Source organism: Dermacentor albipictus, chromosome 1 (assembly GCF_038994185.2).
Source record: "Dermacentor albipictus isolate Rhodes 1998 colony chromosome 1, USDA_Dalb.pri_finalv2, whole genome shotgun sequence".
Lineage (NCBI taxonomy): Eukaryota > Metazoa > Arthropoda > Arachnida > Ixodida > Ixodidae > Dermacentor > Dermacentor albipictus.
Window position 1 is genome coordinate 285913244 of NC_091821.1, and position 25519 is coordinate 285938762.

General features: G+C 47.5%; 1 protein-coding gene across 14 annotated transcripts in view; it reads right to left on the reverse strand.

The window, feature by feature from the left end:
• LOC139054433 (protein FAM184A-like) overlaps window positions 1–25519 on the reverse strand; it is a 363879-nt gene that overhangs the window by 109727 nt on the left and 228633 nt on the right. For 4 of the 14 annotated variants that reach the window (XM_070531387.1, XM_070531386.1, XM_070531384.1 and 1 more), the window contains one exon: window positions 20088–20163. The exons of 3 other annotated variants lie outside the window; for them this stretch is intronic. In XM_070531387.1, the coding sequence (XP_070387488.1) occupies window positions 20088–20163 (76 nt within the window). Of the gene's footprint in view, window positions 1–7657; window positions 7759–8680; window positions 8745–9995; window positions 10061–20087; window positions 20164–25519 lie in introns of those variants that run through there. 7 more of the 14 variants (XM_070531390.1, XM_070531392.1, XR_011511211.1 and 4 more) reach the window with 5 other exon arrangements.

Genomic DNA, 25519 nt, shown 5'->3' on the forward strand with positions numbered 1-25519 from the left:
CCTCCATCAGCCCTAATAATCCTAATCGGTTTTAATCCTCCTTTGGGAAACCTAATTTACCCTAATCTACCCTAATCGACCTTGATCCTCCTGCACTCATCTTAACCCTCCCTTATCCTTGTTCGGGTACGCTAATCGGTCCTAATACCCCTTCCTTCATAAACCTCAATTCACCTTAATCTACCCTAATCTGCCTTTATTCTCCTTCATCCACCCTAATCATCTTTCATACACCTATATCCTTACTGATACACCCTAATCCTCCTTACTACACTCTAATCCGCCTTCATTCAATAATACAGAGGTGGACAAGCTTTGGGTCGCCTCTGGCCTTCCTTAGGTGATGTGATGTTTACTGTTCACAACGCCACCTAGAGAGATCTAAATGCTTTTCCCTTAAAACCTCAAAAACGCAATGTGGACTAGCTAGCGCTCATCACCTGCAATACCACAGGTACACTTGCCACAATTGTCTTGCAGGGCTTGGATTCATTGTATCTGACTGACGCACAGATTAACGTAAGCTAGAAATGATAGCTCCTCTATAAGCCGCTATATTATTTTCAGTAAAACAGGCAGCGGATCCTAAAAATCGCGAGAAGTGCTATCGAGAGGCTGTACCTTCGCACATAATTGTTTACAGCGGAAAGCAGAATCTATAATGCTGCGTTTCTGACTGAATAACAAGAGTTGGCGATGTGAGAGGTGATGGAGCCGCCGCAGATTATTAAGCATATTCAGGACAACCAACGTGCGCAACGTACAAATTATGCAACGTACAAATTGTGGCAACGAAAACACTGGTGAGCAGGCCGGAAAAAAAAAAGAAAAAAAATGCAACATTACGGGATGCTTTGCTACGAGCAATAAGAAAGATGCCTCAGCTCACAAACAACACTGTTCTTTTTCGGAACAAAGTTTTTTCGGCCAATGTTATGCAGCCACTGCTTCGTGCGCAAGCCGTCACGCTTTTCTTGTGGTATGAAAACCGCACAACCATCTTCAGGCTTCTTGCTGCAGTTATATTCACAACAGTACGGCATAGAACTTGCACAAAGAGCAGGAAACACAGCGTACAAGGTTCGCTACGCCGACCTAAAGCGTCGAGCAAGCCGAGCTAAGGAGAAAAATGGCGCGAACGAAAAAGAAAAACACAAGAAATACGCAATATGCACGCGTTTCCAAGGGCAATGGCAGGGAGACCAATCGTCATGCAGAAAAACGGGGGCAAAACGGTTTGCCGTGGGGGGGACGCCCAAGTGGCGAGGTGGACGCAAGGAGGTCGCGCGGCGGCGGCAGAGGTCCTAGAGTGGCAGTACTTTCAAACTATCAAGGGACTTTAGGTGGCAGAGGTAATTGGCGCCATCTATGAGGAGGGCGAAGCAGAAAATCTGTTTCCCTTGCATGGCCTAGTAGATCGTCGCGCGGGCGCGCGACGACGGCGGAGCTCTTCCCTACGCCTTCTCTCCCCTGCACCTCCCACACCACTCCTTCGTAATTTTATCACCTTCGACTGTCTCCCCGCGCGCCCGGCGGCCCGCCGCCAGCTTAGCCCGCTGCATGACGTTTCGTGTTTCGTTATCTGCTGTTAACGGGAAGCGTGCGCTGCTGTGCGTTAATCGGCGCGGGTAGTTTCGTCAGTTTCGTGGTCCTCGATAGCTGTGCGCTTGTGCTCCGCGATGTTTCATTCGTTTCACGACTCGTACCACTCGTGCATCATGCAGTGGTGCACGAATACCTCAAAAACAAGCCCTGCAAGGTTGCTCCGGGTGCCTAAAGACAACAGGTGAGCGTGCAGGCCCAAGGACATCAGGGGCCGTATTCGGTAGCCGTTCGCTTTGGAGCCGGTTTGGTCTGGCCAACCAGTTACGTCTCGATTACGTCACTCGGAGAAAGAGTGGATCGGGGCGGCGTGAGGGGAACCAATGAACGAGCGACGGTCTGCCGGAAGATCACGTCATCATTTTGGTTTGTACTTGGGGGACGGTATAGCAATTGAAGGATGTTGCTGGTTTGATAAAAAAAAAACATTGGTTTGTATAGAACACTTGCAAATATAATTTTAAGTAATAAATGTGAGCTTGCGGTGCAGACGGCTACTGGCAGTTGTAATTTTATTTCTGTTGTTTTCTTATTTAGTCGCTAGGTAGTGTGCCATACGTTATTCAAACAACTTGCCTCGCTTTGTTTACGTTTTGGACTTGTTCGCGCGCCGAAACCGAAACGATGTCGTCGCACAAGGACAGGCGGCTGGGTCCTCATGTTTCAGAGAGGCAGCGCGAAATACTCGTTTCATTTGTCGAGGAGCACGCCTACCTAGCAAAGGCGTCGTGTGTGTTGGGCCAGCAGCTGACGGCGGCTTTCTGTTGCGCCATGGATGGGAATCTAACCCATCATTTTTCTTTGCCCACAACCGTAACGGCCTTGGCGACGGCTGTAATGATCCGGCTGACCGAAGGCTGCGACAGTGCAATCGCGTCTTCATTGCCGACGCACTGTTGAAAGCTCCCCGTGGCAAAAAACCGCAGCGCGCACACCACTTTCATTGTAGTGTCGACAGCACGAAATCTTTGCGGTCCGAGATGTTCCTCCAGCTCATCGCAAAGACGTCACACTATGTCTTTAAGAGCCTAAAATGCCTTCGAAACTCTTCTTCGGCCATGCCGAACGCGTCGCGTCGTTGTCTTTCGGCGCTCGCCAGCAGCACAACCAAAGGAGCCGCCATTGCCGTCTCTGTCTCGTCTCGTCTAGGTGCCGGCTCGTCAGCTGGCGCGAGGCTAGTTGGCAGCCACGGTTGCCCTAGCAACCCTCGACATCATGCTCGCCACCGCGCGCGACCCTCGAACGAACCACTTTTCCGCGGTTCCTCTCGTAGCAGGGAACCGGTTCCTTTCCAGATGACAACCTGTGTGACGTCAACAAAATTTGTCGTCCCGCCCACCAGGGATGACGACTACGAAGCGCCGACCAATGGCAACAGCCAGACCAAACCGGTTCCAAAGCGAGCCGCTACAGAATACGGCCCCAGAAGGCGTATGTCCACGAACACAACCCTGTCCATGTGTGGGCTCCATGAGCCACCGGACGTCGTTGCGCCTTGATAGTGCTACAGTTCCCTCTTACCGGTGGAGAAAGCTGACAAATAGATGTTCCTCCTCATTGTCACCTGGTGTACGACTTTTGTTTTTCTGTGCCAAGTCTCATTCTTCAACTTTAGTAACTTAGATTTTCATTCCGCCCTCAGTGCTTTTCCTGTATGTCACTTTTTACAAACGTACTAACAGCTAAAAATGACTGTTCGTGTTTGTGTATTATCTCAGTAATCGCCGATGGGAAAACCACGCGAACAAACTTCATGTGTAGGCATGATAAGGTTTTTGTTTCTTCTGGAAAGCATGAGCATTGCAAGTGTCCTAAATGGAAATTTTTGCAGTTCGTGTTTACTATACAGAGGAGTGCCCAGTAGGTACGGCTTAGTGTCTAAAGTGACCTAATTTTACTGCGAAGGATTGCATTCGGGGTGAAAGAAAAGTCGTGTTGTTGGCTTGTTTTACCTGGTGTTAGATTGAGGAATAGGCCCTTCTGCAAATGTTTTCTATGTGCTGCTGCAAAAGCCAAATAGCCTCTGTTCCCACTTGCCACCATTACACAAGTTGTGGCCAAGTGTAGAATAATCTGATGTGTATTTCAGTTTTAATACAATGTTATTTTTGTTCTGCCATGTCATTTTTCATTTTGTTCAATAGTAATAAACATGGCACGAATTTCATATACTTTCGTGCAGGTTTATATGTAAGGTCTGGTTTGTGTTTTTGGTATGGCTGTCAGTCAATCTTCGCATTTTATTCTATATTTAGGTATTTTGCGTGTCATTGTTTTTGTCATTACCAGTGAGTTTTCCCTTCCTTTAGTTTTCATGACTATGACATACACGTCGTCGAGTTTTGTGCAATATCTTAGTGCACATATCAGAAGCTGGTCTACATTTTGGTCTTGAGGGTGTTATATAAAAATCTTTTTTTTTATATGTGTGTGTACATGAAACGGCCTTCGTATTTTCTAGCGTTTTTTGTTATTTCACTGCCTGTGAACTTTTGTGCTTAGTACTCGTGTATATGTCATGCACCTTTCACTTTCGTCCATTTTTTGAGCGTGTATCACACCACATTATAAGAAATATCTTTGTTTTCGGAAACAAAGTCAATAAAAAGAAACCCTGAGCGCCTGAACGTCGCTCATACCCGACAGGTCGATCATAAGAGCGACTCCCAGAGTCGATCATTGTGACAGCGTCCCGTTTGTCCGACGTAGGAGCGCACGCACTTCAAGGGTGCATTTCATAAACGACTCCAGTGATGCATCTGTTGGAGGGTGCCTGATGCTTCTTGTCGCAACCTTCTTTTTTTGTGGGGGAGGAGTCGTTTCGGTTGACCCTTCTGCATGAGACATTCAGCTTGCCTGGGGCTCAAAAAACAACCGAAACACCCGCCCTTCACACGGCCTTCTTTCTCGGGGTTTGGTTTCAGGAAGACTTGAGCTGGTCAGTGCACGTTAGAAACCTAAGTGTAGATCTTGCCCGCACAGTTGGATGTCTATATAGGATATCTGCGCTCATACCGCTCTGGCTAAAAAAGAACATTTATTATTCACTTTTTTATTCCAAATTAACCTATGGCTTCCCCGTAGGGGCGTCTGCGCAAGCAGGCGTTTGGTGTGTTGCGACACCACGTACCCGAGCACACGAGGGTTGGACCCTCCCGCGTGTAGCCGTGCGCGGCTTAGCCGTGTCAGGGGAAAAGGGGATCCTGGGGGTTGAGCCAATGCCGGGTGTTTGGACCTTTACGGCCCCTCGGCGGCGGCAACACACCCCTTTGGCCTCGGCTTCACGTAGAAGGCACCCCCGGACTGACCCACCCGGGGGAAATCGGCAGTCACCTTTTCCTGTCCTCCTCTCCAAACTTCGTCTTTCTCTCTCGTCGTTTTCATCTTTCCTGTCTTCTCATCACTTCTCCTCATTTCCTAGTTTCCCGGCGGCAAGGGTTAACCTTGTGTAGCTAGCCAGCCTTGGTTATGCTGTATTTGGTTATAGCAGCGATGTGCGGCTGGCGTTGGCAGGGTTTCTATCGCAGGAGCTCCTGTCACGTCCCCCTGTTGGGCTCCATGGTGGGTGGTCGGCATCGCGGCCGAAAACCCAACTGTACTTATGGAAAATGCTTTTCCTAAACTCCCTGATCGCCCTCAGAAACGAGGGCAAACCGAAGAGGTCTTTGAGTTTTTCGGACGCCAAGTCCACAATGTTCCTCGTTTTCATGTCATCCACGCAGAAAAACCAGCTAAACAAGTACGAACAATCTCCCCGTTCCTTGTATCTAAGTCTCTTACCGAAGTTTTTGGCCCAGGATATAAGGCGTCGAGGATGGCTAGCGGTGACCTCCTCTTGGAGCTCCGCGACCAGAAGCAATTTGAGAAGCTGCCACAGCTAGTATCATTTGGGGAGACCCAAGTAGTAGTAACCGCACACCGCACGAGGAATACCTTCCGCGGCGTTGTCACGGACGATGATTTGCTGGAGCTCACTAAGGCTGAGCTCTTGGAGGGTTTCAGTGAACAAAATGTTATAAATGTCAAAAGAATTAAGATGAGGAGAGATGGTAAAGAACTTGCGACCAAACACCTAATACTGACCTTCAATTCAAGTGTCCTGCCCGAGTCAATCGAGGCCGGGTACGTCAAGCCCCGTGTAAGACCGTACGTGCCAAATCCCCTCCGATGTTTCAAGTGCCAGCGTTTTGGCCACAGTTCGCAGAGCTGCCGAGGCCACCAAACTTGTGCAAAATGCAGCTCGCATGAACACTTCTCTGAAGCTTGTGAGAATTCTTTCCACTGTGTAAATTGTGATGGAGAGCATGCCGCATACTCGCGGTCATGCCTGTCTTGGAAGAAAGAAAAAGAAAGAGCAACAATCAAAGTAAAAGAGAATATCTCATTCAAAGAGGCACGCAGGCGGGTTGCATACCTTCCAAAGGCCAGCTTTGCCGAAGTGGCGCGTCAGGGGGCAGCGTCAAAACGGCCTCCGGCGGCTGTCCAACCCACAAGCCATGAGTCGGCAGTTACGCCATCTGCCCCCGCGGCGGTTGCAGCTAGCGCTGCTCCGTCTACCCAGCAGACGGGGCCACCGACCCCGAAGGTGGGCGCCGCTGAGACTGCCCCACCCTCCCCCGCCCCTTCCAGCGCTGGCAACAGCCGGCGCAGCCAAACTCCTCAGGGAGCCCCATCGACCTCCGGGCTGGTGGGCGCAGGGGTCTTGCCCTCCAAGGCGGGACTCTCTCTGAAAACTTCTCGCTCACAAGAGCACGTGTCCGGAGCCTCACTAGAGGCAATGGACACTACACCTGTCCTCAAGGCACACCAAACACCTAAGGAGCGGCGAGGCTCCCTTGAACGCTCCAGAAAGGGCAAAACCCCGGTTACAGGGCCTCGAAAGAGCTCTGTAATCTAAGGCATCACTGCCGTTTCCGTAAACACAGCACCAATTTACTATAAAAATGGATACGCAAATAATTCAGTGGAACGTCAGATGTCTCCTTAGAAACCTTGATGATGTGCAAGAACTCATCCACAAACACAATCCAAAAGTGCTGTGTTTGCAGGAAGCACACTTAAAATCTATACACACAAACTTTCTCCGAAAGTATGTTACGTTTCGCAAAGACCGCGAGGATGCTGTCGCATCATCTGGCGGTGTAGCCATTATTGCGGACAGAAGTGTAGCGTGTCGGCTTTTAAAGCTCCAAACGGCCTTTGAGGCCATGGCCGTTCGAGCCGTACTTTTAAATAAACTCATTACAATCTGCTCTCTGTATATACCACCACATTATCACCTTCACAGACGCGACTTAGAATCATTAATAGATGAGCTCCCGGACCCCTATTTGATTCTTGGTGATTTTAATGCACACAGTACTTTTGTGGGGCGATTCACGCTGTGATGCGGGAGGTCGCGTCATTGAACAGGTGCTTTACTCCTCCGGAACATGTCTCTTGAATACGAAGGAGCCCACACATTTTAACCTAGCCAACAAGTCATACTCTGCCATAGATCTTAGCATTTTATCACCGACGCTTTTACCCTATTTTAAGTGGAATGTGCTTAACAATCCGTATGGGAGTGACCACTTCCCAATAATCCTAACTACGCCGAAACAAGACCAACTTCCTCCGCAGGTCCCTCGGTGGAAGATTGACTCATCCGATTGGGAACGGTACCGAACTCTTACTCACATGATGTGGACTGAGATGTCTGGTATAGCCATAGATGATGCTGTTGCGTATTTTACGGCTTTTATACTGGATGCCGCCTGTAAATGTATTACACAAACGAGCGGCATGGGTTCCAAGCGGCGTGTTCCCTGGTGGAACGATGCATACAGGCAAGCACGGAGGAGCCAGAACAAAGCGTGGGCGATATTGCGAGATTCTCCAACTGCTGAAAACCTGGAAAACTTTAAACATGTCAAATCCCAGGCAAGGAGAACGCGCCGACAAGCAAGACGAGAGAGTTGGGCGAAGTTCATATCAAGCATCAACTCCTATACAGATGAGAGAAAAGTCTGGAATAGAGTGAAGAAAGTTAATGGGCAAAAAACGTATTCCTTACCTCTGGTAAATAGCCACAGAGAAAGCCTTGAAGATCAAGCCAACTTTCTTGGAGCACATTTTGAATACATATCGAGCTCCTCACACTACTCCGAAGCCTTCCTAAAGTACAAAACGCAAATAGAACGGCAAAAGTTAGAAACAAAATCTGCTAAAAGTGCGGCGTACAATGAACCATTCTACATAGCAGAACTGCAGGCAGCACTTAACTGTTGCCCTAGATCCGCCCCAGGTTCAGACCGCGTAATATATGAGATGGTAAAACAACTACCATCCGAAACACAGAAAACCCTCCTTTGCCTTTACAACGTTATATGGTTTTCCGGCGAGATCCCTTCTGTTTGGAAGGAGGCTATTGTAATTCCAATTCTAAAGCAAGGAAAGGATCCTTCCTCTGTATCAAGCTACAGACCCATAGCATTAACAAGTTGCCTCTGCAAAGTTTTCGAAAAAACGATTAACTGTCGCCTACTACACTTCCTCGAATCAAACAATTTGCTCGACCCATACCAGTGCGGGTTTCGGGAGGGTCGATCTACCAGTGACCATCTTATACGCATCGAGGCACGTATCCGTGAAGCTTTTGTCCATAAGGAATTTTTCTAATCGGTATTCTTAGATATGGAGAAGGCCTATGATACAACGTGGCGGTTTGGGATGTTGAGAGACCTCTCACAGTTAGGTATACGGGGTAATATGTTCAATGTTATCGAAAGTTATCTGGCTAGTCGCACATTCCTTGTTCGAGTGGGCAATGTTTTGTCACGGAAATTTGTACAGGAAACAGGAGTGCCGCAGGGCGGTGTGCTCAGCTGCACGCTATTTATAGTAAAAATGAATTCTCTTCGTCTACACATACCACGTAACATCTTCTATTCAACATATGTTGACGATGTGCAGATAGGATGCCAATCAAGTTCTCTTGCAATCTGTGAGCGACAGGTCCAGATTGGCCTTAACAAGGTCTCCAAATGGGCTGACGAGAACGGGTTCAGACTGAACCCACAAAAAAAGCACATGTGTCGTTTTCTCGAGAAAAAGAGGCCTGCACGCTGATCCTGAAATTCTGTTGCATGGTGAGCGTCTGCCTGTAAACAAGGAACATAAATTTTTAGGCATAATTTTAGACGCGAAATTAGCCTTTGTACCGCACATAAAGTATCTTAAAATCAAATGTATGAAAACAATGAATATCTTAAAGGTTCTCTCACGCACAACCTGGGGCAGTGACAGAAAATGTCTCATGAACTTGTACAAAAGCCTCATACGCACACGACTAGACTATGGAGCCATAGTTTACCAGTCGGCTACTCCAACTGCTCTAAAGATGCTAGACCCTGTCCATCACTTAGGAATTCGCCTGTCCACAGGCTCCTTTAGAACAAGCCCAGTGGAAAGTCAGTATGTTGAATCAGATGAATGGTCACTTCAACTGCAGAGAACATACTCGTCTTTCATGCATTTCCTTAGAGTAAACGGAAACAGTCAGCACCCCGCATATTACACCATAAACGATTTGTCCAGTTGTCAACTTTTTCGCAACCGGCCCACAGTGGCAAAGCCTTTCTCACTGCGTGTCAGAGACATAGCTGAAGAAACAAGTTTTCCCCTGCTTGAATACCACCTTATGTCCCCTGCTATACGGCCCCCACCGTGGCAGTGGCAACCAATAGAGTGTGATACATCCTTCATAACTGTTACAAAGCGCGCTCCTCTCGCGCAGATACGAATGTACTTCTTGGAATTACAACACAAATACTCATGTCCTGAATTATTTACAGGCGCATCAAAGTGTAATTCTGGCGTATCTTACGCAGCAGTCGGTCCATCCTTTTCGGATCCCGGTGTTCTGCACACGAGCACAAGTACCTTTACAGCAGAGGCCTACGCCATATTGGCTGCCGTTAAACACATTAAAGAATTGAATATCCCAAAGGCAGTTATATATACAGACTCTTTGAGCGTCGTAAACGCATTGAAAACTGTGAAGAAATATCAAAATCCTATAATTGTATCTCTCTATTCAGCATGCTCACTGACCTGGAGAGGCAAAGCAGAAGGGTGGGTCTGAAAATTAATCTGCAGAAAACTAAAGTAATGTTTAACAGTCTCGGAAAAGAACAGCAGTTTACGATAGGTAGCGAGGCACTGGAAGTGGTAAGGGAATACATCTACTTAGGGCAGGTAGTGACCACGGATCCGGATCATGAGACTAAAATTACCAGAAGAATAAGAATGGGCTGGGGTGCGTTTGGCAGGCATTCTCAAATCATGAACAGCAGGTTGCCACTATCCCTCGAAAGGAAAGTGTATAACAGCTGTGTGTTACCAGTACTTACATATGGGGCAGAAACCTGGAGGCTTACGAAAAGGGTTCTGCTGAAATTGAGGACGACGCAACGACCTATGGAAAGAAGAATGATCGGTGTAACGTTAAGGGATAAGAAAAGAGCAGATTGGGTGAGGCAACAAACGCGGGTAAATGACATCTTAGTTGAAATAAAGAAAAAGAAATGGACATGGGCCGGACATGTAATGAGGAGGGGAGATAACCGATGGTCATTAACGGTTACGGACTGGATTCCAAGGGAAGGGAAGCGTAGCAGGGGCGGCAGAAAGTTAGGTGGGCGGATTACATTAAGACGTTTGCAGGGACAACACGGCCACAATTAGTACATGACCGGGGTAGTTGGAGAAGTATGGGAGAGGCCTTTGCCCTGCAGTGGGCGTAACTAGGCTGATGATGATGATGATGATGATGATGATGATGATGATGATGATGATGATGATGATGATTCAGCATTATGCACCACCTATGCGTCCAGGCAGCATATCGTAGTATGCTGGGTGCCGGGGCACCGCGAGATTGAAGGAAACGTGTTGGCTGACCAGCTAGCCACATCCGTCCACGCGAACGCTGCAGACATTTCCACGACTGCCCCTGTAATGGACCTTAAGCCCTCCATAAGGAAAACGCTCAGGGCTTTCTGCCAGCGGTTGTGGAATAAAGAAACAGAAAATAAACTGCATGTTATCAAGCCATATCTTGGCAACTGGCCGCCGGTATCAAACAACCGCCACACGGAAGTAATACTTTGCAGACTTAGAATAGGACACACATACAGTACACACGCATACCTCTTGTCAGGTGGTGATCTACCCAAGTGTGATAAGTGTGGTGAGCCACTTACTGTGCTTCACATCCTGATGCAATGCAGAGAAATAGATGCCAATAGGAAAAAGCATTTTCCATCACCTCACCGGCAACAAATTCCACTTCATCCCCAAATGATTATAGGTATGGAACCTCTCTTTAAACATCAATCACTGTTCGAATTTTTAAAAGCTGTACATAGTTTTCATACTATAGCCCCAGGAAATCCGTAGCACAGCCTCTTAACAAAGGTTTCTGCTGCGGTAGCTGCATTGAAAGAAAGCACCTGCCTCCCAGCCTTTGGGCTCAAAGGCTTTAAGGTGACATATGTGCTATTTCCATATTCGTGCATTTTAGCCCCATGATCACTTGTCACTCGTCCTATACCCAGAGACCACTCCACGTATAACTGTCATAATTTTATACCTATATATCGTTTTATGCTTCTACGATAGCGACTAATTTTAGGCCACTTTACAGCCATGTTACACCCCACCATCGTAACTCACCACTCAGCGCTTAACACATCATTATCAGTCATGGCGCTCTTTGGCCACACCTGGCCCTTGCGCCACTAAACAACACACATCCATCCATCCTTAACCTATGGCTTAATGGTTTGTGGCACTACTATGCAATACAATTATACTAAATATAATGCCACGACCTCGACACAGCTGACAGCCACACGGTGCAATTCGGTGCCACATGCTAGGCATGTTGGGTGGCTGGCAGAAGAAGAGAACGACGAAGGTGCCAGGACAGCGATAAATAAAGAGATCTCCAGCGTCGACCGAAGTCCTTTGTGGCTTTGTCTGTGACAAACTGGTGGAGGTGCTGGGTACGCGTCTATGTACTCTGACCCCCAGGGACTGGAAGTGGACAACCTACGCAAAAGCCGACGGCTTCAAAGACTGCCTCCGGAATACGGCCTGCAAGATCTGCCGAGGATGTCCACCACAACCGCAAGCCAGACACAGGAGACGTACGGTACGGGACAGCCTCCTGCGTCGCTGGTTCTCCACACCCCACGCTGGCCGCGGCCGTTCCATGGTGAGCCTTTTGAGGACGTGGAAGACTGGCTTGACGACTTTGATCGTGTGGATGACGTCAATTATTGGGACGAGCAGAAAAAGTTACGAAACGTGTACTTCGCCCTAGAGGACTCTGCCCGAACATGGTTCGCTAACCACGAGCCATCCATTACCACCTGGCAAGAATTTCAGCAGCAAATACGCGATACGTACAGCAGCCCCGCAAGAAAAGAACGAGCAGAGCAAGCCCTTCAGAACAGGGTTCAAAGGCCGAACGAAAGCGTCGCCATGTTCGTCGAGGACATGTCGCGGCTTTTCAAGCGTGCTGACCCTGGCATGACAGAAGCGAAGAAAGTACGCCTGCTGATGCGTGCAGTAAAAGAACAGCTGTTTGCTGGACTGATGCGAAGGCCTCCAGGTACAGTAGCTGAGTTCGTCAGTGAGGCTACGACAATGGAGCGAGCCCTTCAGCAACGTTCCTCGGCCTACGATCGCCAAATCAGCCTGGGATCAGCGTCTTCTCTCTCGTTGCCCTATGACACCAATGCGCTTCGAGAGCTTGTGCGTAGTGTCGTGCGTGAGGAGCTCGATCGACTACAGGGAGCACGATTTCAACCGACCGTAACGTCCCTCACAGATATCGTCCGCGAAGAAGTCCGCCAGGCGGCACAGCCATCCGTGCAAACCAGACCTGAAGCCGCCCCCGTACTGACTTATGCACAAGCAGTGAGGCTACCATCGCAACCCGGGAACCACCGTAACCCGCCTTCTTCTGAAGAACCGCTGTGCCACTTCCAGGGCCAAGCTTCACGTACAAATATGTACGGGTCCACGAGCCCCCGAATCAATCCGCGAAAGTCAGACGTGTGGCGCACACCGGACTATCAGCCACTCTGCTTCCACTGTGGCGAAGCGGGCCACTTGTACCGTGCCTGCTACTACCGAAGAATAGGACTCCAGGGCTATCACCTCGGCGCTCGTCGCCCACGTGAGGGAGAGCGCCCGAGAGAAGTCCGGCAATATCTGGCCAGTCAACCTTCGTTGCCGTACGCGCAGTTCCCACCGGTTGAACAGTCCCTGCCAACGACCCGATCTCCGTCTCCGCAGAGGCGCCAGTCACGATCACCACCTCCTCGACGATCGGCGTCACCTAGCCGCTACACTACGTTCTCCGCTTCCGTGGGCAACCGGGCCACGAGCCCAAGTCGGGGAAACTAAGAACAGCGACCTCTGGGGGTGGGGCCGCTGTCCAACGCACTTCGAAAGATCCTCCGCTGCGACCCCCCGACGACGGCGTCGACGACGACGACGATAACGATGACGACAACGACGACTGCGTACCTTCGACACCTTCCTGCGAAAACCGTGAACCTGTTTCAGCCGACATACTTGTTTCTGTAGATAACCACCCGGTAACCGCTCTTGTCGATACTGGTGCCGATTATTCTGTCATGAGCGGACAACTGGTTACTGCACTTCGCAAGGTGACGACACCATGGCCAGGACTTAAACTCCGTACAGCCGGCGGTCATGTTCTCACGCCGATCGGCAAATGCACTGCGAGGATACAAATTCGTGAGGCCACATTTGTCGGTTCATTTATTATACTGGCAGAGTGCTCCAGGCAGGTCATACTCGGCATGGACTTTCTTCGGGAGTACGGCGCAATCATGAACCTTCGCGAGTTACTTGTAACTTTTTCCAGCGAACACGCAACTCATTCGGGCGACTACCACCCACAGTCCACGGTGTTACGCGTTTCGGGTGACTGTGCTACTTTACCACCCAGGAGTACTGCGTTGATCACCGTAGAAACAGACGATGATCCTCCCCGTCTCGGAATCGCTGAAGGCAATCTGTCAGTCTTGTTGGCGCGACAGGTTTGCGTAGCCCGCGGCATCTTGCAGCTGTCGTCACGGACTGCTCAGATTTTAGTGACCAATTTCAGTCGTGAATACCAGCACTTCGCCCCACGAACTGCCATTGCCTATTTGGAGCCAGTCAGTGACTTTCCCGCTTGTTTAACTGTAGGACACACTGATGGAGATTCTACCTGTGACGTCCCAGCCAACAACAATATTGATGTGAATTCTAAATTATCAGTTGAACAACAGGCTAGCATTTGGAGCCTTTTACAGTCTTTTGCGGACTGTTTCGCTTCAACATCGAAGGTCAACCAAACGCCTATTGCGAAACACAGAATTATTACAAATCCCAATGACAGACCTGTGCGCCAACGTGCCTACCGTGTTTCTCGTAAAGAGCAAGACGCCATTCGAAATCAAGTCCAACAAATGCTTACCGACGATATCATACAGCCCTCCACCAGTCCATGGGCGTCACCTGTGGTTCTGGTGAAAAAGAAAGACGGCACACTGCGTTTTTGCGTTGACTATCGCAAGCTTAACAACGTTACGAAGAAGGACGTTTATCCCCTTCCCCGCATCGACGACTCTTTCGACCGCCTTCGACATGCTCGATACTTCTCATCGATGGACCTTCGCAGCGGCTACTGGCAAATAGAGGTTGATGAGCGTGACCGTGAGAAAACCGCATTTATTACGCCTGACGGACTCTACGAATTCAAGGTCCTTCCTTTCGGATTGTGCTCTGCGCCTGCTACTTTTCAGCGCATGATGGACACGGTTCTATCAGGTCTCAAGTGGCAGTCATGCCTTGTCTATTTAGATGATATCGTTGTGTTCTCAGAAACTTTTGAGCAGCACATCCAGCGTTTACAAGCAGTTCTTGCCGCAATTCGTACTGCTGGTCTGTCTTTAAAGCCTGAAAAATGCCATTTCAGGTATGACGAACTCAAATTTTTAGGCCATGTCATCAGCTACGAGGGCATTCGACCAGACCCCGACAAAACCATTGCTGTTGCTTCGTTTCCAACACCTTCGAACAAATACGAACTCCGCCGTTTTCTAGGGCTTTGCGCATATTATCGACGCTTCGTGGCTAACTTTTCACGGATAGCCGAACCTTTGCAACGGTTGACTAAGGATAATGTTCCGTTTGTCTGGGAGCAGGACCAACAAGAAGCCTTCTGTGAACTCCGGAAACGTCTGCGCACACCTCCTGTTCTAGGACACTTTGACGAAGACAGTGACACCGAGTTGCACACGGATGCCAGCAACGTTGGCCTTGGTGCCGTCCTCGTCCAGTGGCAGGATGGAGCCGAACGCGTGATTGCATACGCAAGCCGCACTTTGTTTCCAGCTGAAAGGAACTATTCCACTACGGAAAAGGAATGCTTGGCTGTTGTGTGGGCAATTACTAAGTTCCGACCATATTTGTACGGCCGATCGTTTCGAGTTGTGACAGATCACCATTCATTGTGCTGGCTCGCCAATCTGAAGGATCCATCTGGCCGTCTTGCACGCTGGAGTCTTCGCTTGCAAGAATACGATATGACGATAGTATTCAAGTCCGGGCGTATACACACCGACGCCGACTGCCTGTCACGTGCTCCACTTCAACCGTCGCCAAACGACTTTGATGAAGAGGACGCGTTTCTGTCCATTATCACAGCATCAGACATCAGCAAGCAACAGCGCGATGATTCAGAACTTCGGCCGCTCATCGACTACCTTGAGAACCGTCTACCAGAGCCGCCTCGTATGTTTATGCGCAAGTTATCCTCCTTTTTTCTCCGCGATGGCGTGCTCTACAAATTAGGTTTTCACTCGACCGCAACCGCCTGCCTCCTTGTAGTGCCGTCTTCACTACGTGACGACATCCTGCGGGCCTCTCACGACGAGCCATCTTCGGGCCACTTGGGATTCGCACGGACGTTTTCACGCATACGCCAAAAGTACTTCTGGCCTAACCTTCGCCGTGACGTAAAGCAATACGTGAAGACATGCCGCGACTGCCAGAGACGCAAGACACCACCCGTGCGTCCTGCTGGACTTCTCCATCCCGTGGATCCTCCGAGGATCCCTTTTCAGCAGGTTGGCATAGATTTGCTTGGACCATTCCCCACGTCGAGGGCTGGTAACCGCTGGATTGTTGTTGCCACAGACTACCTTACACGATACATTGAAACCAGAGCTCTCCCACGAGGCACCGCTAATGATATTACGACCTTCTTTGTACATGGTATCGTACTCCGCCACGGTGCCCCTAGAGTGGTTATAACCGACCGGGGCACAGCATTTACAGCGAAGCTCACAGAAGATATCATGCTTCTCAGTGGTACAGTTCACCGCAAAGCCACTGCTTACCATCCCCAGACGAATGGGCTCACAGAAAGGCTAAACAAAACGATCGCTGATATGATTTCCATGTATGTTGACGTCGACCACAAGAACTGGGACGACGTTCTCCCATATGTTACGTTTGCATACAATACTGCCGTTCAAGAAACTACCGGCTTCACCCCTTTTCGCTTGGTGCACGGCCGGGAAGCTGTCACAACGTTGGACGCAATGCTTTTACCCACCTACTGCTCTAATGTTGTCACTGATGCTGCTGAATTTGCTCGATGCGCCGAAGAGGCGCGCCAGCTCGCACGAATGCGTATCCGCTACCAACAACAAAATGACGCCGACCGCTACAATCTTCGTCACCGCGACGTCACTTATCAACCCGGTGACAAAGTATGGGTGTGGACACCGATCCGCCAGCGTGGTCGGTCGGAGAAGCTTTTGCGCCGCTACTTTGGACCTTACAGGATCGTTCAACGACTCGGCGACGTCACATACGAAGTGATTCCTGAAGGAGAAGGCACCACGCACCGTCCCCGACGCCCACCCCTGTCCGATGTCGTTCACGTCTCTCGACTGAAGTTATACAACAGCCGCTGAACGCAAAGCTCCGCACCTCTCTCACCATCTGCGTCTCTCTTAACAGTATCCCCGTGGCAATCTCCAGTGCATCAATGTTCCGCATCGAGACGATGCTCCTAGGGAGGGGGGTAATGCCACGACCTCGACACAGCTGACAGCCACACGGTGCAATTCGGTGCCACATGCTAGGCATGTTGGGTGGCTGGCAGAAGAAGAGAACGACGAAGGTGCCAGGACAGCGATAAATAAAGAGATCTCCAGCGTCGACCGAAGTCCTTTGTGGCTTTGTCTGTGACAATACAATTATACTTTGCAGAAGAAAATTCTGCGCTGTTTTGAATCTTATTGTGGTAATGCGCGGGACTTAAGAACCGCTCCACTGTTTAAGAAACACGGCATCCTAAAGGCAGACCAGTTATATTATTTAAAAGCGCTGCAAGTAATCCATCAGAAGAAACTATATGGAATTATAGACTCTGAAAATGCTGAATACCTTTTGAGGCACCGAAAACACCGAATACCAAAAATCCGAACAAATTATGGAAGGCAAACAATGGCGTATCAAATACCTGCGATCTTAAACAAATTTGAAGGTAAGCTAAACTTTCAATGCAAATTAAAAACATTTAAAAGCCAACTTAGGGAGCTATTGTTATCTTGCCAATTTAACTATAGCCAAAATTGAAGTGTTTTTTATATTTTACTGTCTTCTCACAAAGGATACATAAAACTCCATATAACACAAGATTACTCTAGAAATTGCTCTTATCTTACTTTTGCGTCGTTTCAAGGAACATTATTCAGTTTCACTGACAATTATGTTTTATTTGTATGTTTTTGTACAACAGCTGTTTGTGCTCATTCATTGAAGTAAATTGCTTAGCGTCCTATTAGGTATCATTGTATTGTATCATTGTATCATTATGTATCATCGTATTATCCTATTATGTATCATTGTATGATTTGTTATGTGTCATTTGTGTGCAACAATATATGCACTACGTTTGTGTACAGGTGTCAAATGCTGCGTTTCTTTTACTTTATTTCCTTTGTTTCTAAGATTTGTGTTGTATCTGTAACCGCTGTAGACTTTTTAGGGTCAGAGGCCTCGTCAGGCTCCATCAGCCTTTAGCTTCTGTCCCTACATCAGGCTCTGCTTTCGTCTGATGCTGAAATAAAAGGAATATGAAAATGTGAAATCTACGGGACACCCCGTGCACATGGGCAATGACAGCCACTTTCGAAGTATTGATCTGGGTTTTGCATGGTTTCATCCTTAGGTGCATTTCCACCAAGATGTCTTCCGCTAGCTGTGCCAGGAGGACGCTCGGAAAACCAGCCCACAAAAGCCGCTGTACGTGGCCTTCAGAGGCCATTACAATCTTGTGCAGATGTTGACGTGCGATGTAGAGCTGTACAGACGTACAGATGTTAGCACAACGCTGTGTCGCCGCTTGCCGCTTATTGTGTACGCGTTGTGGGAAGTGAAGAGTAGTTGATTTCGAATCGCTCAGGCCAGAACTGAACTGAAAACGTAGTTTGCTTCGACGTGACTGCTTACTTTTCAGGTCAGGTCCGCCGGATGCCTTCGCTTCTATATTTAATGAATTGTGCTTAAGATGAATCAAATCATACCTACGAAGTTGAAATACACAAGGTTCAACCCTGTCAAGTCGTGCACATGAAGTTCGAGCCAATGTTTATACTGTTCAGCGAAGGTTACAGGCTTTGCGCCGTCGAGGTCGTGCAGCCGCTATACAGGCTATGAAGTTGTCGGTTCGACAGCCGATCGCGCGGCGTTCGGTCGAACGATGGTCAGCACGCTGACTTTACCGGGTGCCGTCGACAAGAAAGCCCGTCGCAGTACAACTCGCGCTCGTCAGTTGCTTCGTTGTAGACCTGGTATGAACAAACGGTCTCAGCGGCACACATGTGCCGAGTAGTTGGCCATTCGTTGGCGTCAGCGTATTGTCCGTATCGTATACACCCAGTGTTACCGCGCCTTAAACGAGTACGACAAGTCAAGCACGCGCTGCCACCACCAGCAAGTGATAGCCGACGCTGCAAGAAGACTTCGTCAGCACTGCGATGTTTTTAAGAGCCGTCCCACTGCAACGCAGGAGTTTTTCGTTAAATTTGCTAGCCGCCAATGTAAGGCGGCAACTACGTGGCTCATGGTGCAATGCCAACGAAGCCCTCGGCGCTCGTGCAGCCCTACGCTACGCACGTTTTCGGCACGGTATCGACGTCGAGCTACTAGTGCAGTTTCAACGCGGTACACGGCACCAGTGTTTAACAGGAGCGCTTTTTTGGGGGGGAGATTTTCTCGAAGTCGGGTCGCGCGCCCGCGATCCTTGCGAAACGTTCCGTGACTAATCCGCCAGGGCGCAGCCCATGCACCGTCGAGCTGAAGGATTCCATTCCTTCAGCTCGGTTATTCTAAAAGGCGGTACATTGAATAAAGTGCATACGAAAAAGGCTGTTCCATCAGCCGAAACCTTAAGGATATATTCTGCGCCAACATGCTACGGGTAGTGTTTCTGCTACAATTTGCATACAAGGTTTTTTTTAGGCTTAACAGAATTTCATAAATCGCCTGTGGCATGCAGGGCAATTCGACTTCTTGAGTTGGATCACTATTTAAAGGCGAACATAGTGTTCACAAGAAATAAAAATCTCTAATCAACTAATCCCCAATATTCTGCTAATTAACCTTCTAACGTCTTAAAGCAGCTGATGAAATTTATAGATTGTAGCCGGTGGGTTTACCAGTCATAATCACTAGGAGCAAATAATGTGTATGACACCAGCTTCTAGGTAAGCGTTCCCAGAAATTAGGACAAAATGCTTTAGCATTTCGGCACTTTTTACGTTTCAAGTTTTAAAAACGCTTTAAAGTTGAAGAAAGTAGCATTTTGCCTGAAGTTATACGGCGATTATCTCAAAACTGCCGCTTTTTTCAACATGCGCTTTAAGTGGATGCACCGCGAGAGCACTTGTAATACAATTGGTAAACTGCATCACATACCCTAAAGCATTACGCTAACAAGTTCACTAGGAAAATTGTGCGAATTTTTGAACATTTGCAGTGTAAATTTTTTTTTTCCGATGAGGTGCGCCTTTTCCAACTTCAAGAGCAGATTTTTGCTATTTGCACGGCATTTTACCATTCCGTCGAGCTAAAAAAAATTGCATCGAAGCAAAAATGCACTTCGTAGGATACAGAGCCTCAAAATCATGAACCAGCGGTAAAAGGCACCTGAATTCAAAAACGCTGATTGGAAAGCTAGTGTGCTTGTTCGCATGGGGGCGTCAACGGAGAGGGCAGAGGACGGCTCCAGGTGAGGCGCGACGATCATCGGGGAACCTTTATTTGTTTGCCTAAGAGGCACTCTCGTGGGAACGCTTTTGTTAATGAAGTGATTTCTGTTGAAACGACGCGGTACGCACCCGGTTGTTCGGCGCATGGGCGACGAGCTCCAGACGCGGGGGCACGTGATCCGGCAGCTGGGGAGCACTGGAGCTTCTGCGAGAGCAACGCCACCAGTTTCAGACTAAGTATCGGCGGGAATCGGGACCTGCATCTGTTTTTATCTTGCTGTTTAGGCTAGAAAAGCCTAACCAAACATCAGTTTTTAAAGATAAAAGAATAACGATAATGCACGCCTGCGATCTTATCAGCGGGAATCGTCGCGCATCACATGTGATACACTATGCAGTAGCGGTTACAGTTTTTGACCATACGGAAACATCTTGTAATTGGCGAAAACATGGGCAATATATCACGGCCATTGAAGAAACCAGAAACGTTGCTGTAATAACTACTGTATTTCTTGCATCTCCAGCTTGTACAAGATTTTTTAATGATAGGATGACGCCATCCTTGTTATACGTCATCCTAAGCCAATTCTAGGGTTCGATGGAAACCCGTCTGGCGAGGAATGAGCATAGCGAAATAAAGCGAACCCTCTGCAATGGAAAGACGTGCACAGGAAAATGAAACTTGAAGTCTCGGGTCGTACGGGACCCGAGACGTCAAGTTCTATTTTCCTGTGCACGTCTTTGCATTGGAGAGGGTCTCTTTATTTCACTAATATCTAAGCCGGAACTCTTATGTGAATATTTTTTATTGGTTACGGAACTAATAACTAAAGGAGATCTACAATGACTTCTTACTCCTATAGAGTTGCTGCTCTTTGCCTTAGATGTAGTAAAGCAGCCGACCACATCAGATAACTGTGCTGGAATTCTTATTTTTTGACATGTTGATCACAATACTTGTGTTAATAAGTAGGCCCGCTATATTCGCTAATTTCTACGGTATTCGTAAGAGCAGATTTCAGCCAATAGTGATTCAGGAAGGATGTCGTATATGCACAAAAACACTTGCGGTGCCTGTAAAACTGTTATATTGTGCCGCCAAATTTCTTTTCGCGTGACGAAACAAATATCTGCAGTAGTCCCCAAAAGAGCCAACATGTGCACGCTAGATATACAGGCCATCCCGGCTATCATGCATGGCGTTTTGAAAAAGTACGGCACATTCTACGCAGATAACCAAGTGCAAATTGTTCACTTTCTAGTAGAGCAGCCGTTAGTAGTTTTTTTGCTGATACCATTTAAATTATTGAAAAATTACAATTGGCTAATGTTAATATTACTACACTGACTGGCGTGCTGTCGATCAACAATTTGTAGGAAATTGAAAGAAACTTGAAACTGGCATGTTCGTAGCCAGGTATTATTTGGCCATTTATTTTTTCTGGCTGATCAGGAAAGCCCGCGAAATAAATGAAAAAAGTGCTACGTGGCTAACCGTCCGCCCGCTTCAAAAAGCAGCGCCCACGCTTAGTGGGCGGATCTATCGCGCCACGAGGTCGCAGGCGGCTTACTTCTGCCGCTAACTACTATGGAGCTTGTTTGATGGGGCTGCTTTTTGGTGCGGCCGGACGGTATGCCACGTGCTATGTTTCACTTTTTAGGGGCGTTCGTTATGAGTAAAAACAACCCTGCTGTTTTTTCTTCGTCGCCGTCACGTGTACGAGTTGTAAACATATTCTCTTGAGGATATTTGGGCCAGTTGTGGGACAAGCTGGCGGCATAGATTTGTTAAGAAAAAATATATTTTAAATATTTCATTGCTAGAATGACACGTATACGGAGTCAATCGCAAATTTTTTTATTGCGATAGCAATTGTATGGACACTCGATCCAAGCGCATTTTTGCCGTCATCTTCCGTGTAAAGTACAAGGGCGACAACACCGTCGCCACCCGTCGCGTGCGTGAAAGCGCGCGACGGAAGCCAGCGGTCGCGGCTCAGTCCGGGGGAGGGCTTCGGAAGCGCATTTCGCGACTGGATGCGAGCCGAACTAATGATCGCGCGCGCCAAGCGAGCAGGCAGCGCCACTCCGCCAGCAACTGTGCACTTTGTCGCGCGCTGTGTCTTGAAAATGATCTGAAGACGGCTTTGTGCGCGCGCTCGTCGTTGTTGCGTTGAAGCGATACATCGCACGAAGGCCACTTCGCTCGCTGCTGCTGCCGCGTTGCTCTCACCAGCGTTTTGAGACCGAGTGCCCGCGCTCATCGAGTGTGATGTGTTCATGTTTGCTTGTGTGCGCTGACACCACATGCTTGTTCATTCAGTTAGTAAGCAAATGTATCCAAGTTTATACGGTCGATCAAACTACTATCTCTACTTCGTATCGTAATCATCAGCCAATTTTATGTCCACTGCAGGACGAAGGCCTTACCCTGCGATTTCCAATTAGCCCTTTCCTGCGCCAACCAATTCCAGCTATCGCCTGCGAATTTCTTAATTTCATCGCCCCACGTTGTCTTCTGCCGTACTCGACTCCGCTTCCCTTCTCTTAGCACCCATTCTTTAACCCTAATGGTCCACCGCTTATCCAACTACGCATTACATGACCTGCCCAGCTCCATTTATTTCTCCTAATGTCAATTAGAATATCGGCTATCCCTCTTTGCTCTGTGATCCACACCGCTCTATTCCTGTCTCTTAACGTTACGCCTAACATTATTCATTCCATCGCTCTTTGCGCGGTCGTTAACTGGTTCTCGAGCTTGTTTGTGAGTCTCCAAGTGTGAGGCCCCATATGTCAGCCCTGGTAAAAGGCACTCACTGCACACCTTTCTTTTTAATTATAATGGTAAGCTTCCAGTCAGACCTTACAATGTGTGTCGTATACGATCCAACCCTTTTTCATTCTTCTATGAATTTCCTTCTAATGATCAGGGTACCCTGTGAGTAATTGACCAGTGGCGTAGCCAGAAATTTTGTTCGGGGGGGGGGGGGCTACGCCACTGGCCCAATATATATATATATATATATATATATATATATATATATATATATATATATATATATATATATATATATAGCTGCACGTTGCAGCTCAGCCTCCTCCTTAAGAGGAAGCTTTGGCTCGGGTGCTCCTATTTAAGTACATGTAGAAGGGGAATTCGTTTTTCCCTGCAACCACCTCACCAAATTTGACGAGGTTTGTTGCATATAAAAGAAAACGTTTAATTCTAGTGACTGCTTGTTTCGAATTTTTCATTTAGTTGGTCAATTATTTATTAAAAATTGGCCAAAATTGAAAATTTTCAGAAAACGAAACTATCAAGTTTAAAACTCCGTGACTCAACAATGAAAAATGATATTACAATTCTGGGAATTGCATCTAATAGTACATCTACAGCGGACAAAATAGATATGCTACACATGAATCTAAAAAAAATTGGTATTGTGGAAATACGGCTTTTGCAGAACCCTTGTACACAACGTAACCAATTCACGTAAGATACAAATTGACACAGCAAACTTGTCCGCTTTGACTGTTATAATAAATGCCGTTTACAGAACCACAATATCTGTTCTTCATGCATAGCAATTAGTTTTTAAACGTCGTGCTTCTATATTTTCAAACTTTCGAATTTTTCAAAATATTTTAAACAAAATTCAGGCCCTAAATCGAAGTTCTGTTTCCAATAGACACTAGGATTTAACTTTCTCTCTCAAATGCAACCAATTTCAATAAAAGCGATTAGCAGGATGATCTCAGAAAAGCGTTTTTGCGTTTTACAAGTATTTGAATAGGCCGCGTCGGATTGGGCCCAAGCTAAAGCTTCCTCTTAAACAATTTATCGAGTGATCAAATACATGAATAATAACTGCATTGTCATTGCAAAAGATGCTGCAAACGAATTCTTGAAAGCTACGCACTGTAAATACAAGTAAAATATGTATTTTTTCATAAAATATCATACTCGTATGCGCCAAAAATTGTGCCCAACATAACTGACGTCAATGCTTCCATGTTTTTTGTCTATTTATTAAGTAAAGAAAATATCACACGAACTTTAGAACTATATCAGTTCGAAACCAGGAAAGCAGTGCATGCCGCTGATATGAAAATTAAAACGCAATGAATTTTATTATATGGGGTTTTACGTGCCAAAACCACTTTCTGATTATGAGGCACGCCGTAGTGGGGGACTCCGGAAATTTTGACCACCTGGGGTTCTTTAACGTGCACCTAAATCTAAGTACACGGGTGTTTTCGCATTTCGCCCCCATCGATATGCGGCCGCCGTGGCCGGGATTCGATCCCGCGACCTCGTGCTCAGCAGCGTAACACCAAAAACGCAATGAACTGAACAAGTTGAGGACAAATATGTTAATGAAACTTTGTCATTCAAGAACCGTGCTTACATTCTTGTATATATGCAATGGCCAGTGAAAAATCTCAATGACGCTGTCGATGGTTTTGGCCCGGTCTTGGAATGTCTTTGCAACGTCCTTTGAACCGTTTGCTCCAACGCTTCACAGTGGTCAATGAATTGAACTGTTCAACGTACACGGCAGTCATATGTTGATTAATTTCTGTTTTGGAAACACCTTCAGCTGTCAAAAACTTCGCGACACCGAGCTGTTCAACTTTTGAAGTGTCCATTATGTGACGCAACCATATTCAACCCAGTGTATGAGAGCATTAAAGAACATTTATCTTCACACCTGCGTGTCACTTTTGTAAATGAGACATGCCGTTCTCCTACGCACATGCCTCGCAGATAATGAACCGAACCATTATTGCGTGGTTAGGGTAGGCTCACTTTCATTTGACTCGCCCTCGTACATTAGAAATGCAAAGATACAATGGGGTATACAAATGCGAAAATACGGCTTGATAAAGGACAAAAAAGTGTCACTGGAAACAAAGTTCACTGCATGTATACACAAAACCTCGCAACAAGATATTTAAGTATACGTATAAGTCTCCAATGAATCTATGTATGTAAGAAGAAGTAACTGTATATAACGCGTCAAACAAGGCAAACAAACATGTTGCACAATCATAGATTCACAGAATCCTAGATTCCGCCCCCATTCCATCCACACCCCCAATGTATTGCGCGGGACGGAAGGCGGCGCGCTTGCTCCCCGCTTTTCTCCTTTGCGCACACAAGACACCCACCATCGTCGGCAAACTCATTCCACCTCCCCTCCTACGCTTTCACTCGCACATACAGCATGCAGCGCGTGGTAACGATGTTATCACCCTTGGACTTTATACGAAACATGAGGGCGACGGCGACGGCCGGAATGCACCTGGAGTGTCCATATAATTGCTTTCGCAATAATATAATAAACGTATCCGGCAACTGAAGCGTCCCGTCGCCCATTACTTTCCGCAAAAGAAGTATCAAAATCGAACTTTCACCATGCGACAATTCGCTGCGCCGCAACAACGTACTTTTTTCTGTGAGGCGGAGGCAACGAAATGAAAAAAGAAAAAACGCATAGGAAAGTATTTTGGCCAGAATCGAATGCCTACTTCGGGCACCTAATGGGGCTACGGAG